This window comes from Chionomys nivalis, chromosome 6, assembly GCF_950005125.1.
Source record: "Chionomys nivalis chromosome 6, mChiNiv1.1, whole genome shotgun sequence".
NCBI classification, from domain to species: domain Eukaryota; kingdom Metazoa; phylum Chordata; class Mammalia; order Rodentia; family Cricetidae; genus Chionomys; species Chionomys nivalis.
In genome coordinates this window covers 19,866,118-19,880,271 of record NC_080091.1, presented here as the reverse complement: position 1 = coordinate 19,880,271, position 14,154 = coordinate 19,866,118, and the positions used below count along the sequence as shown (strand labels likewise).

Below are 14,154 nucleotides of genomic sequence, written 5' to 3'. Positions count from 1 at the left end.
GAAAAGACCAACTATTCTGAAATTATATCAACATATTGCAAAATTAATAAGAACTGTCTGACACTCAACATGTCCCGAAACTGCCAGTTCTGTAGGGTGAGAACTAAGACATGCTCACTCTCATGATGTCTGTGAAGAGTGCTCCACTGAATGCATCAGTTTTGTTGGTTTGCCTTTGTTTCGGGCAGCGCTAGAGTTGTCTTGGCACATGCTGGGCCAGTGCAGTGCTGCTGAGCCTCAGCCCCTGGCTGCTAAGTGAATGTTGGGGAGCTGTGCAGTATCATGTCCAGGGAGGAACTCTATGATCAGAGCCACATTTCCGCAATTCTTCGGAGTTTACATAATTGTAATGCTCTTCTAGGTGTGCCAAAAGGTTGAAGCCTCTGGGTTTGAATTCACCAGTGTGGTTCTATCAGTTTCCTTCCCGCCACAGCTGTCAGTGAGAGAGGTAAGGTCATTTTGTACATCTCAGACCATGTAGTAGATGTATGCTGGGAATTTCTAGTTTTTAAAACAAAAATAAGCAAAAATGGGAATGTAAGTTGGAGAGAGAGGCTCACACTTGGCACTTGGCGTGAAAGCTGAACGGTGAGGAGTCAAGGCTGTTCTGGGCATGCCGTATGTGCCGTGTGTGCCGTGCGTGCAGAACTAAGGCTGGGCATGCCGTGTGTGCCGTGCGTGCAGAACTAAGGCTGCAGTGGAGTTGCATGATGGGACATGAGCAAGCATGGCCAGAAGTGCCTCAGATTTATTACATAGTTGAGTCTGAGCTAATTTTTGGTGTCAATCTTTTTTCTTGCAACCCCACCACATCCAGGTATGTGACGCCAGATATGGTTGCCATAGTCTAAGAAGTTAGGTCCGATAAGAATCACATTTAGATTAAAGTACATAATTTGAGAAATTTTGAATTTGAAGTTTCTTCTTTTAGATAGTTGTCTTAGTTAAGGTTTCTATTGCTGTGAAGAGACACTTTGACCGGGGAAACTCTTATAAGGAAACCATTTAAGTGGGGCTGGCTTACAGTTTTAGAGATTCAGTCCATTCTCGTCATGGAGGGACATGGTGGCGTGTAGGCAGACATGGTGCTGGAGGAGCTGAGAGTCCCACATCTTGATCCTTAGAAGTATCTTGAGCATGGGAGACCTCAAAGCCCACCCCCACAGCGACAGGCTTCCTCCAGCAAGGACACACCTCCTAATAGTGCCCCTCCCTATGGGGGCCATCTTCTTTCAAACCACCACAGTAGTGGTTTAAGATTTATTCCTAACTAGTCATGGCTTCTCTCTGTAACCCCAGTATTCAGGAGGCTGGGACAGAAGGGCTGTCAGGAATTTGAGCCCAATCTGGTAAATTCCAGAGATTTGTGTGTATTTGGTCAAGTAGGGCCTAGGAATTTTCATTCTAAGCAAACTCGCTGGTGCTATTGTTACAAAGACTACAATTTGAAAAATTAATACTCTTAAATTTCTTTTTACATTTTATTGGGTGTATGTACACGTGTAGAAGTCAGAGCAACTTGGAGTAAATGATTCTGTCTTTCTATCATGTGGGTCTCAGGTACTAAACTCAACAGGTGCCTTTACCTTCTAAACCATCTTGCCAGTTCAAAATTAAGAATTAAAAAAAAATATGTTTCTGAGATGGGGTGGGGGTGGGGGGGAAGAACTTGGGATATACATTTTGGCGAATTAGGTGTTTTGAGACAGGCTTTCTCAGTAGCTATGGAGCCTGTCCTGGAACTCGCTCTGTGGACCAGACTGGCTTTGAACTTAGAGAAATCCACCTGCCTCTGCCTCCTGAGTGCTGGGATTAAAGGCGTGCGCCACCACCCGGTGAATGGGTGAATTTCAATATAAGAAAAACTGGCATAAACACCTGGGCCAAAAGATAAGTTATAAGTCTTTGGACGTTTAGAGAGAGCAAAAATCCAGATTTTAATCCAAACCAAATTATTCTAACCAATAAAAGTAAGTTTAGAGAAAATTCCCTATAAAGAATTGGGAAGCCAGGTTTGGGGATTCCTGCCTGTGACACTTGGGCAGCTGAGGCAGGACAACTGCTGTGATCCCCTGGGAAAGCCTGTCTCAAGAAATCATCTTTTTAAAAGGGTAAGACTGAGAACAAGGCGTATGTATGGCAGGGGATCATGATTTTAAAAAGAAATCATCTTTTTAAAAGGGTAAGACTGAGAACAAGGCGTATGTATGGCAGGGGATCATGATTTCATCTCAGGCTGTAGAGTAAGATCCTGAAGGTAAGCAGGAGGGGGAGAGGGGGGCTTTTTTCTTCTGAAAAACTTATGAAAGAGTGTTGTGAGTAACCTGATGAACTCCCTGTGTAACTGTTGCCCAAGTTGAACAGGCAAGTTTAATTTTGCAAAACTGAGATCAGTTACAAATAAAACAAAACAACAACAAGAAACCCAACAATGACAGAGTCACTTGAATGCAAGTATAAGAAGGAGACTTTGATCTGTTAGGATAACAACCAGAAAAGCAGATCCTTCAGTGAGTAAGGCTCACAAGAACTGCTGAGGGAGATTTGTGTAGGTTGGCTAGGACATGCGCAGACTTGTTTGGAATGCTGGTGCACTGCTCATAGTGATAGAGTCAACTTCTGAAAATCCTGCTTTGCTTCTGACTTTCTGTCAGGGAAAATGTGATCTTTCTCAAAAACAGAAAGCTGAGTTACCGTTTTTGGGAGAATGGCGGCTCCACGAAGTGAGGCTTTCCTAAGTGGGGCTGAGTGCTCTGGCTCAGTAAATTACATTTTAACATAGATTTCAACAGCCTGCGGCTGCTTGTGATCCTCGGGGACGCTAAAGGCAGCACACTTTCCAAGCGATCGGGGACAAAGTGCCACTCAGCTTTTCCAAAGGTGAACAGTTCTGAACACTAGCCGCTGGTGAGCTTGGCTGCAAACGTCCATAAGATTCCAGGCCAGGAGCACCGCGGGTGTGTCATAAGCACTGGGCACGAGGAAGAACAACACAGAAGTTTGCTGGAGCAAAGCGTAACTGCAGCATCTGGAGAGCTGGTGGAACATGGCTGCCACTGACCACTCCTTCTCGTGATACCTTCCTGAGAATGGCCAGAACACGGCAGGGCTGGAACACAGTCGGCTGGCTTATGCTGGACTGTCTGCATCCGCAGGAGCTGGCTGAGTGGCTGGTCCTAAGCTGGACAGTGCTCCTAACATGCCCCACCGTCAGCCACGGGAACTCCACTGAGGGAAGAGGATGAAAATAGTTGCTGGGTCTTGTCTTTCTGTCCTCCCAAGTTCTAGAATCCTAAGGGAGGACACAGAAGCCCTTTGATGATGCCTGCGTATGGGAACACAAATATCACCAAAGTGCCTGGAGAGTCCCTGTGTCACCAGGGCTCTTTCCCCCTCCCTGTGGGCTCCAGGACACAGGCTTGAGAGTGCAGTAGACATGCCAGATGCTATAGTTAATTCACAAGAGCTTCTGAACAAGAACAGTCTGGAAAGATGAAATGATAATAAATATGGGTTCTTATACTTGAGTTTAAAAAGTAGCCGCCACGTTAAAGGACCGACATCTCGGGAACGTCGGTTGGAACTGGTTAGAGACAGAGAGCTAGTTAGGTGGTACCGAGTGGGACACAGTGTGTGGATGACGTTGGATCTCGGCCCATCTGTGGTGAAACGGTGACAGTGGTCTTTGCTTAGTGCTCCTGTTCTTAGATGCCACACTTAGGTGGAGGTTTCTGCTTGAGAACTCACCAGACAATAGAGACAGCATTTTGCCTAGCCATATTCAGAAGGTAGACTCGGGATGGAAGTACTTCTCATCCCAAAGCCAGAGAGGATAAGTTTTCTAACACAGATTAAACCGGGGACTGGTGACCACCTGGCCGGTATGTAGAAGGGAGCTCCTAAAGCCATTTCAGCGCAAGCATCCTGTTAGTTTTAAGGAAACCTATTTTAACACGGCTATGTTCCTCTGGCTGGCGCGTCCACATCTCTTCAGTTCAGATAAAGAGGACAGACATTAGCAGTTCCAGCTGGTGGACTTGGTGAGCCAGGAAGTTTGCTGGGATTGCTTACTGGAGCATAAGTGACTCAGGCAGCAGTGTCACTGAAAAGGCCACAGTGGGGACTTGTGAAAGCTGCATCGTGGGATCCCTATACAGCCTGTACCCAGGTGCTCCACCTGAGAGTCTCGTCTTCCTGAACTTGTTTGCTGTTTATCTACTATTTGGTGGGGACCCTCATGTTTGTGAGCTTTCTGAGTGCTGTGAGTTTACTGTTTCCTTCAAAATATTTAGTGTGTGTAGCATATGTCGCAGTGTGTGTGTAGCATGTCACAGGTGTGTGTGTAGCATATGTCACAGGTGTGTCCGTGTGTGTGAGTGTAGCATATGTGTGTGTAGCATATGTCACAGGTGTGCATGTATATGTGTGTGTAGAATATGTCACAGCTGTGCATGTATATGTGTGTGTAGAATATGTCACAGGTGTGCATGTATATGTGTGTGTAGAATATGTCACAGCTGTGCATGTATATGTGTGTGTAGAATATGTCACAGGTGTGTGTGTAGAATATGTCACAGGTGTCCGTGTGTGTGAGTGTAGCATATGTATGTGTAGCAGATGTCACACTGTGCCTCTGGAGGTCAGAGGACAGCTTGCAGGGGTCTGTTCTTTCCTTAAACTGTTTGAGGACTAGAGCTCAGATATGGTTGTCAGGCTTGGTCACGAATACCTTTAGCTGCTGAGACGTTTTGCCAGCCCTCCTGTCAGTTCCAGGAGCCTCAGGTGTCTCTGTCCCTTTTGTGACAGAATGTTTCAGTCTAGAGGAAATGGCTACATGACATTTCCTTTCTGCTGGCTTTCACACTCTGCTGCCCCTTCCTCTGTGATGTTCCCCCTTGTACATGTGTGTTTCTTGTCCTGTTTCTGGCGACGCCTTGGGTCGTTATGCTACAGCAGTAGACAATTGTTCTCAGACATCTGACTAGTGAGTCGCTGCAATGAGCATCTCCCAGTGCAGAAATGTCCCCCCCATTACTGAGGCAGAAAGCAGCAGCCATCTATGGTACAAACACAAATGTTTAGAAATCAGTTTGACACACACATCCTATCTGTTTAAGGCAAGTGTTTGTCCTGGGCCTGTAGCACCATACAGGGCTCCTTCCTGTGGTGTGAGCCTTAATCTAGTCAGACTTTTGCTGAGGTTGTTGCCCTGCGTTCATGATTGGCTTCTGTAAAGCCACACTATAGCATTGAAACTGCTAATGGAAGATCAGCCCAGATTAAACTGGGGCTAAACTGGGAAAAGTATTCCACTTAGTCTTGCCAATTCCTTGGGGTGGGTCTTTACCATCTGAGTCCAGCAGAGGGCGATATTATACCACCAGTTTGGTTCATTTCCCATTGCTCACCATAGTGACCCAATTAAATGAGTTACACTGTCTCATAAATGTTATTCTGAACATATGAAACACCACTTCTCAATGTGCGGTATGGTATGGTTGGAGTTTTGTTTCTCAAATAAAAATATTCTATTTCTTTTCTCCATGCTCTGCATTAAATACCAATTCTGTAGCAGCAGGTTTTTTTAAACTTATCTTTTTAAAATTTTATAAAATGAATATCTTTTAAAGTTGATTTTATTTAAATTTGTGGGCTCCTTACCAGTTTGGACCTCTTGATCTCATTTAGGATCCGAAGAAAAAAATGAATTCCTTTGTCCTAAGAATGCACGGCCATAGCTGGTATAATGTAATTCTTGTAATCTCAGAGGCCAACAGGGCTGTGAGTTCAGTGTTGTCTAGGGCTGTGTAGTGATGCCCTATATTAAAACAGACAAAAGTTCAGAGACACAGAATGCACATGCTCAGGTTTGCATGTTTTTACAGCGCCTGGAATTTTTCTGAATTGGATTCTTCAGTAAAATCTCCCCCTGCAAAGGTCCACACTTATTCTAAAGGACAGTAGTTTTCTGATTGTGTTTAATTCATAGATCTAACTGCAGATACAGAGAGCTGCTCATTTAGGATTCATAGATCTAACTGCAGATACAGAGAGCTGCTCATTTAGGATTGCATGCGCGTGTAGCTCTGAGCTGGCTGTCTTCTGATTCAGCAGCTAGAGTTTCTCCTTTCTTTCCATTTTCCATGCTTTTCCAACTTATAATTTGTATGGCAGACACCCCTTCTAGACATGCGACAGAGGACCACTTTTCCTGAGCTTTGCAGCCCTTTCTAAGCTTAGAAAGGCAGGTTACAGTTGGTTTCAGCATCGATGGCTTTATTTTTGGTTCAGTTAGTTGGTTAGAACTTCCTTCTGTCTCTGCAAGGTCTGTGGTTCAGGGGTTTTAAGTTCATAGGCTTCAGCGTGTGTGTGTGTGTGTGTGTGTTGTAGGCTTTACTGATGCTCACTTCCGCACACAGCTGTGAGTGCTCTCAGAAGCCAGAGGATGTCGGGTGTCTTACTCCATCACTCCCTACCCTAGTGCCTTGAGACAGGCCTCTCCCTGTGTGTGAGGCATGCCAGCACCTACAGTTTTGCACTGTTAAGAGTCATAGAGGAACTAATAGGGTGACTCAGCCAGTTAACACCTGTCCTTAAGTCCTGAGTTCAGTCCCCTGGGGCCGTATGGTGGAAGGGAGAGAACACATTGTCCTCTGATCTTAACATGTACACCATGGCATGCACAAATGTTCATGTGTGTGCGTGCACACAAACACAAATGCAATAATAGTAAAAGAGTCACCGAATCATAGGTCTTAATGAACCTTGCTAGTTAGCTAGAGCAGGGCTCTGTAGCTTTTCACGGCGCTTATTTTAAAAGATGTTAGTGATGTACTTTGTGATTTATCACGGCCCTGGCCAGACTCTCTCCAGGTGCAAACTCGTTCATACCAGGTGAGAATGTCTGGACGAGAGTCTGAGTTCCCCACCTTTCTGTCTAGGGTGATTGCCACCATTTCAAAGTTGTCACTATTAGTGTGTGTGCGCACGCGCGCGTGTGTGCATGAGTGCACATCTGCATGTGCTGCCCATGCCATGGAGGTCTGAGAACAACTCGTAAAGTCAGTTTTCTTCCACCTTTGTGTGGTTTCCCAGGATCCTTCTCACTTTGCCAGGCTTGCACAGCAAGCACCTTTACCTGCCAATCCTGCTAGCCAAGGTTTTTTCAGTTTGTATTGCATTTCTTTGCTTATTGTGTATGAATGTCCATAAGTATGTGTACAGGTGTATGCGCCATGGTGTGGATGTGCTGCTCAGAACAACTTAAGGGAGTCAGTCCTTTCCTTCTACCTAGAGTATGGGCCCTGAGGGCTGAATTCTGGTCATCACACTTGGAGGCGGGTGTCTGTGCCGGCTGAGCCATCTCACTGGCCCCATTCAAGTTTTGCCCATCTTTAAGGATAGTGACCACTTATCTAGCCATCTCATCTTCATTTGAAGAAGGAAAACTGAAGCTCATAGAGGTCATGTGACATCCTGTGTCATGTTTATTGGAATTTGCATGTTTTTTCACTCCTTTAAAAACACCCCTTTAAAGCCACATAATCTCTTCATCTTGTAAATTCATGTGTATTTTACCATACCTGATCATCCTGACTTCATGAGAATGGCCTTTTTGTAACTTTCCACATTGTCTTTATTGTTTCAGTATACAGAGTGGTAGGCTTCATTGTGGTGTTGTCATAATGTGTCATTATGTATGCTTTGTTCTGACTCCAACGGTGGTCAAGGTAGGCTGGCTCATGAAAACGTAGTAAATACTGGATCCAGGAATGCGGTTGAAAACATGCTCAAGTATATGTTTCAAATGCTTAAGATATATATTTACTTTCTAGCTTTGTCTTTGTTCATGACCTGTCTCCAGCTAGTCTAGGTGAGGGAGAGCAAGAAGAAAGAGGTTGCTACGGTTTTCCTGTGTGGATGTGCAGGCTGCAGTAAGAACATGAACAGAGCCTGGTGGTGGTGGTGCACACCTTTAATTCCAGCACCCGGGAGGCAGAGGCAGGTGGATCTCTTTGTGAGTTCAAGGCCAGCCTGGTCTACAAGAGCTAGTTCCAGGTCAGGCTCCAAAGCTACAGAGAAACCCTGTCTTGAAAAACAAAAAAGAAAAAAAAAAAGTTCATGAACAGCCCTTAAAAGTGTGATGTTTCCTGTTTTAATTTGTATGGTCCTGTGAATTATCACATAGCCTTTTTACAATCTATGGGGAGAACTGGTAGTAAAACAATTGAAAGGAAGGCAGGATGGAGCAAATCCCTTGGAGCCGCTTCTTTACTGAATGTACCATACTGCACATGGCCGCTGTCAACCGTGGGCATCCTTATGAGATGTTCTTGAGCACATTAATTTTTAGGACTGTGGCCTAGTGCACTGTTTCAAAAAAAGGGAACTTCTAATTTAGGCTCTTCCTATTTCTGATTTGAGTTTTCATGTCACACAGAGAAGTCATGTCAACCATATTTAATAAATACTTTTATTTTGACTGATAAAATTGTTTTGCTTTACAATTAGTAATTCTAATTATTATGATTGCTTCTGAAAAGTCATGTTGTCTAATAATGATAGTAAATTATTTATGATTTATGATTAAATGAATTTATAAAGTGGTAGGTCACATATAAAACTGCTACATAAGCACTATGTTTTTTAAGAGCAGCAAGATAAAACTCCTTTCTTAACAAAGTAAGCCACCGTGGTTTATTGAGTATTTGTGTAGTGCATTCCTACGAGTCATCACAGCCCCTGAAGAAGGCTGCATTTTTTTTTAATTAAATTTACTTTTTTTAAACAGTCTTTTCTCATTTTATGTATCTACCCCAGTTCTCACTCACTCCCCTCCTCTTGTTCCTCCCACATCCCAGTCCCCACCCACTCCTCAGAGAGGGTTCCCTAGAGGAGTCAATAAAGTCTGACATATCACTTTGAGGCACAGCCGAGGCCCTCCCCCCATATTTAGGTTGAGCAAGGTATCCTTCCATAGAGAATGGGCTCCAAAACACCATTCAAGCACTAGGGTTAAATCGTGGTCGCACTGCCAGTGGTCCCACAGACTGCCCAAGCCACACAGCTGTCACCCACATTCAGGGCCTAGTTTAGTCCTATGTGGGTTCCCCCGCTGTACCAGTCCAGAGTCAGTGAGCTCTCATGGCTCAGGTCAGCTGTTTCTGTGGGTGTCCCCGTCATGGTCATGACCCTTTGCTCATATTATCGCTCCTCCCTCTCTTGTACTGGTCTCCAGAAACTCGGCCCAGGGCTTAGCTGTGGATCTCTGTATCTGCTTCCATCAGTTGCTGGATGAAGGTTCTATGATGACAATTAAGGTAGTCATCAATCTGATTACAGGGGAAGGCCAGTTCAGTCACCCTCTCCAGTATTGCTTAGGTCTTAGCTGAGGTCATCCTTGTGGATTCCTGGGAATTTCTCTAGTGCCAGGTTTCTTGCTAGCCCCATAATGGCTCCCTCCATCAAGAGATCTCTTTCCTTGCTCTCCCTCTCTGGTTTTCCCCCATCTCAAGCATCCTGTTTCCTCATGTTCTCCTTTCTCTCCTTCACCCCTTCCCTCCCCTTCTGCCCTCCCTTCTCCTTCCCCACTCACAATTTTCTCAGGAGATTTTGTCTAATTCCTCTTTCCAGGCGGATCCATGTATGTCTGTCTCTCTTAGGGTTTTTCTTGTTACCTAGCTTCTCTGGGGTCATGGACTATAGACTGGTTTTCTTTTGCTTTGTGTCTAATATCCACTTATGAGTGTGTACATACCACGTTTGTCTTTCTGGGTCTGGGTTACCTCACTCAGGATGGCTTTTTCTTGTTCCATTTGCCTATAAATTTCAAGATGTCATTGTTTTCACTGCTGAGCAGTACTCCATTGTGTAGATGTACCGCATTTTCTTTATCCATTCTTTGGTTGAGGGGTACCTAGGTTGCTTCCAGGTTCTGGCTTTTACAAACAATGCTATTATGAATGCATTTGAGCAAATATCTTTGCGGTATGAATATCCATCCTTTGAGTATGCCTTCAAGAGTGATATTACTGGGTCTTGAGGTAAACTGATTCCAGGTTTTCTGAGAAACCGCCACACTGATTCCAGAGTGGCTGTACAAGTTTGCACTCCCGCCAGCAATGGAGGAGTGTTCTCTTTACCCCACATCCTCTCCAGCATAAGCTGTCATCAGTGTTTTTGATCTTAGCCATTCTGACAGGTGTAAGATGGTATCTCAGACTTGTTTTGATTTGTATTTCTCTGATGGCTAAGGATGTTGAGCATTTCCTTAAGTGTCTTTTTGGGCATTTGCAATTCTTCTGTTGAGAATCTCAGTTACGATCTATGCCCCACTTTTATTGGATTATTTGTTATTTTGAGATTATATATATATATATATATATATATATATATATATATATATATACACTCACACATACATACACGCACCCATATATAATGATTTTCAAGACAGGGTTTCTCTGTAGTTTTTGGTGCCTATCCTGGAACTAGCTCTTGTAGACCAGGCTGGCCTCGAACTCATGGAGATCCACCTGCCTCTGCCTCCCGAGTGCTAGGATTAAAGACGTGTGCCACCACCACCCTGCGTATCTTTATATTTTGAAAATTAGTCCTTTGTCAGATGTGGGGTTGGTGAAGATTTTTTCCCATTCTATAGGCTGCTGTTTTGTCTTATTGACTGTGTCCTTTGCCTTATAGAAACCTCTTTGTTTCAGGAGGTTCCATTTATTAATTATTTCTCTCAGTGTCTGTGCTACTGGTGTTATATTTAGGAAGTGGTCTCCTGTGCCCGTGCGTTCAAGGCCACTTCCCACTCTTTCTTCAATGAGGTTCAGTGTGGCTGGTTTTATATTGAGGTCATTGATCCATTTGGACTTGAGTTTTGTGCATGGGGATAGATAAGATTCTATTTGTATTCTCTGCATGGATTTCAGAGTTTGAACTCAGGGACTGAGCTTACATGGCATGTGCCTTTACCCACGGATCCATTACACCAGCCTTAAATTTTTAAAAATTGTTAAATTGTTTGTTTTTATGTGTATGTGCCTGAATATATATGTATATGTAGCATGTGTGTATAGGAGCCTGCAGAGGTCAGAAGAGGATGTCAAAACTCCAGGAGCTGGAGTTACGGGTGGTTGTGAGCTGCCATGTGGGTACTGGGAATCGAACTCAGGTCCTCTGTAAGAGCAGCAAAAGCTATTGACTCTGAGCCAGTACTCTTAACTCTTTCCTGTACTCCCTAAAGATTTTTGATTAATTATTTTGATTTCCATCTTTATATCCTATTATACAAAGTTAATGATGACATATGAATATCTCATCACAGTCATTCATCAGAATTTATTAAAATTTCCTATACCACACTGCTATCATTAGACAGAATGGGTTTTTTGCGAGATAGCCTGTGACTCTTGAAAGGCAGCATTATCACCCCGTTTAAACTACCTGTATATACACACATGTTTATGTACATGTGTATTTTAAATAAACACATAATGTTTCTTTGTAACATCCTTAGTGTTATCACTAAGACTGTAGCTCTGTGCTGGAGTGATTGGCCTAGGAGATGCCAGGCCCTAAATTCAATCTCTAGTATCACAAGAGGAGGAGCAAGAGGAGGAAGAGAAAGAGGTGGTGATGGAGGTGCGAGAAGAAGAAGAAGAAATAAACATCTTTATTTTAAATTATTATACAAAGATTCGGGGCATATATGTTATAAAAGCAACGAGCATTTTGTTTAACTTTTCTATTATACAAGGGGCCACATTTTCCTAAGGGTACTTTATTTGCCTTAGGTCATTTGCTGTAAAATAGGAAAGAGAGTTTGGACGCAGTTCCACTGTCTTAGGATCTTAGATTTCCCAGAGTGTTTTTTTTTTTTTTTTTTTTTTTTTTTTTTTTTTTTTTTTTTTTTTGTCTCTCCTTCTGGTTCTGGTGCTGGGCCTCCTTAGGCAAGTGCCTGGAAAGCAGAGGGGTGAGGCACACTAAAGCTCAGTGGACAGAGAAAGCTTCATGGTGTCCATGAAAACTCGTTAGAGATTGTAATATATTCCCTTAGTAAATTTTGAGAATGCAGATATCAGTAGCTTGGCATGTAACCTAATTTTCTCATTATAATAACCAAACCCACTAATTTGGAGAAGCATCTTTTCTTAATAATGAGCTTTTGCTATGTAGGAGGATATGGTAGGTTTCCTAATTTACAGATGGTCCATTCTATCATCATGGCTCTCAGGTTGCTGGCAGTTGAGGATGAGGTTTGCAAAGAACTGGGGACTCGTTCTCTTGAATTGAAAGTAAATCTTGTAGATTATTTTAAAATAGTGGAACTTACATATAGTCTTTAAATGCATGTAATAAATAAAAACATTGACATACTCCATTTATTCAAATTTTAGTTTAAAAAGATCAGTGAGGATATCTTTTTGTGAACAGATCAAAAGAAATTTGTACTTAACATTTTAATTATATGATATCTAAAAATGTTTTGAGAACCTGCTGTTTGAGAGTATTTTAAAGCTGTTTATTTCTTAATTTAGAGGCAGAGTTGATGTGTTCATCTAATTATTCTTTATCAGCAAAAAACCAGAGTCAGTTCCAGCACAGTTAGGACTGTTACACAGAGAAACCCTGTCTCAAAAAATCAACCAACCAAACAAACAAAAACCCCAAACCAACCAACCAACCAACCAACCAAACAAACAAACAAACAAACAAAGAAACAAAAACCGGGAAGTTAGAGATTGGGGTAAGAAGATGAAAGGTCAGAGAAGCAGCAGAGAAGCCACCAGTGACTTCCTACTTCTTCCTCCATTTCTTCCTCCCAAAGGCGCTGAGAACCACTCTAAGCCCCACCTTACTACTTGCTCAGGCCTCTGAACCCTCTGGTTAATTTTGGTGACCTAGTGGCTAACTCTGCCCTCTGGTTCAAAATAAACTTTTTTTGTCAGAACACAAACAAAATATCAGACAACATTTCCCCCTTTTGTCTAAATAAAAAGGGAAAATTCTAACACTAATATAGTAAAAGCATATACAGACAGCAATTACATTAACAATGTCCATTCCATTTGTGTGGCTCATTTAATAACAGCCGAGAGGCAGATATTAGGGTTCTGCCTGAAGATCAGAGAAGCAAAGCAGCCAAATCACTGGAGAGCTCTTACCTCTATGAAATCTTCAGATGAAAAGAGAGCAAGTTCATGCCTCATACCACTTCATATTCCTCTCTGATGTTGGGATTAAAAGTGTGCACCACCACCGCCCAGCCTCTATGGCTAACGAGTGTGGCTGCTGGGATTAAAGGTGTGTGCCACCACGCTGGGCCTGTATGGCTGACTAGTGTGGCTGTTTTGCGTTCTGATTTTCAGAAAGTTTTATTTATTAAAATACAAATGAACTATCACTACATTTCCCCCTTTTTGCCTAAAATAATAAAAGGGTATAACTAATATAAGAAAAACTATATACAATAAGTATGATAACTATATACAATATATACAGGCAATGAATAAATCAACAATATCTAGTCCATTTGCATTTGATAAATTCAGAGACAATACTCCACTTATCTGTCCTGTCTTGGTGAGTCCAAAGTCTCATACCTAATTTACTTTCTATCATAATTTGCCTTCTATATCGGGTAAACAAGGAAAACTATAACTATCTAGTCTTCAACTCCTTCAGAGACCCAAGAAGGAAATCATATTAATCAAGTAAGCAGGAAGGGTAAGCAAGCAATTTTCAGAAATTGTGAGAAATGACAGAAATAGCTGGCTGCTTGCTATTTCCAAAGTTCCTCTGCAGTGTTGGGCCTACAGGCCTAGATTATCCGACAGACTTTTCTGTGAAACAGGATATTCTGAAGGGCTGTCCTACCTTGTCTTGACAATGTTTGGTGGTCATTCTGTTTTGTGTCCTACTTGTCCAATTAGTACACCTTACTGTCAGCAGTCAAAGCAAGGGTGTGTTTGGTTTTTTTTTTTTTTCCTCAGTGACTTTTACCATAAAGAAAGTAAATTCCATGTGGAGTTTCTTCACTGCCCATCATCTTCTTTGAAGTAGATTGGTGCTGTCAAGAGCAAACATGTCTTGTTATCATAAAAAAAGAGAATAAAAGACCCTATGTTATTAAAACATCTTAAATGC

The 14,154-nt window shown here is 42.6% G+C and overlaps 1 protein-coding gene across 8 annotated transcripts in view; it reads left to right on the top strand.

Annotated features, from left to right (window-relative positions):
• Positions 1-14,154, top strand: part of Pus10 (pseudouridine synthase 10) — a 69,828-nt gene that overhangs the window by 9,600 nt on the left and 46,074 nt on the right. For all 8 annotated transcript variants that reach the window (XR_009057240.1, XR_009057242.1, XR_009057241.1 and 5 more), the window contains exon 4: positions 362-448. Coding sequence is in view for 5 of the 8 variants with exons in the window: in XM_057771350.1 (XP_057627333.1) it covers positions 362-448 (87 nt within the window). In the remaining 3 variants the exon portion in view is untranslated. The remainder of the gene's footprint in view (positions 1-361; positions 449-14,154) is intronic.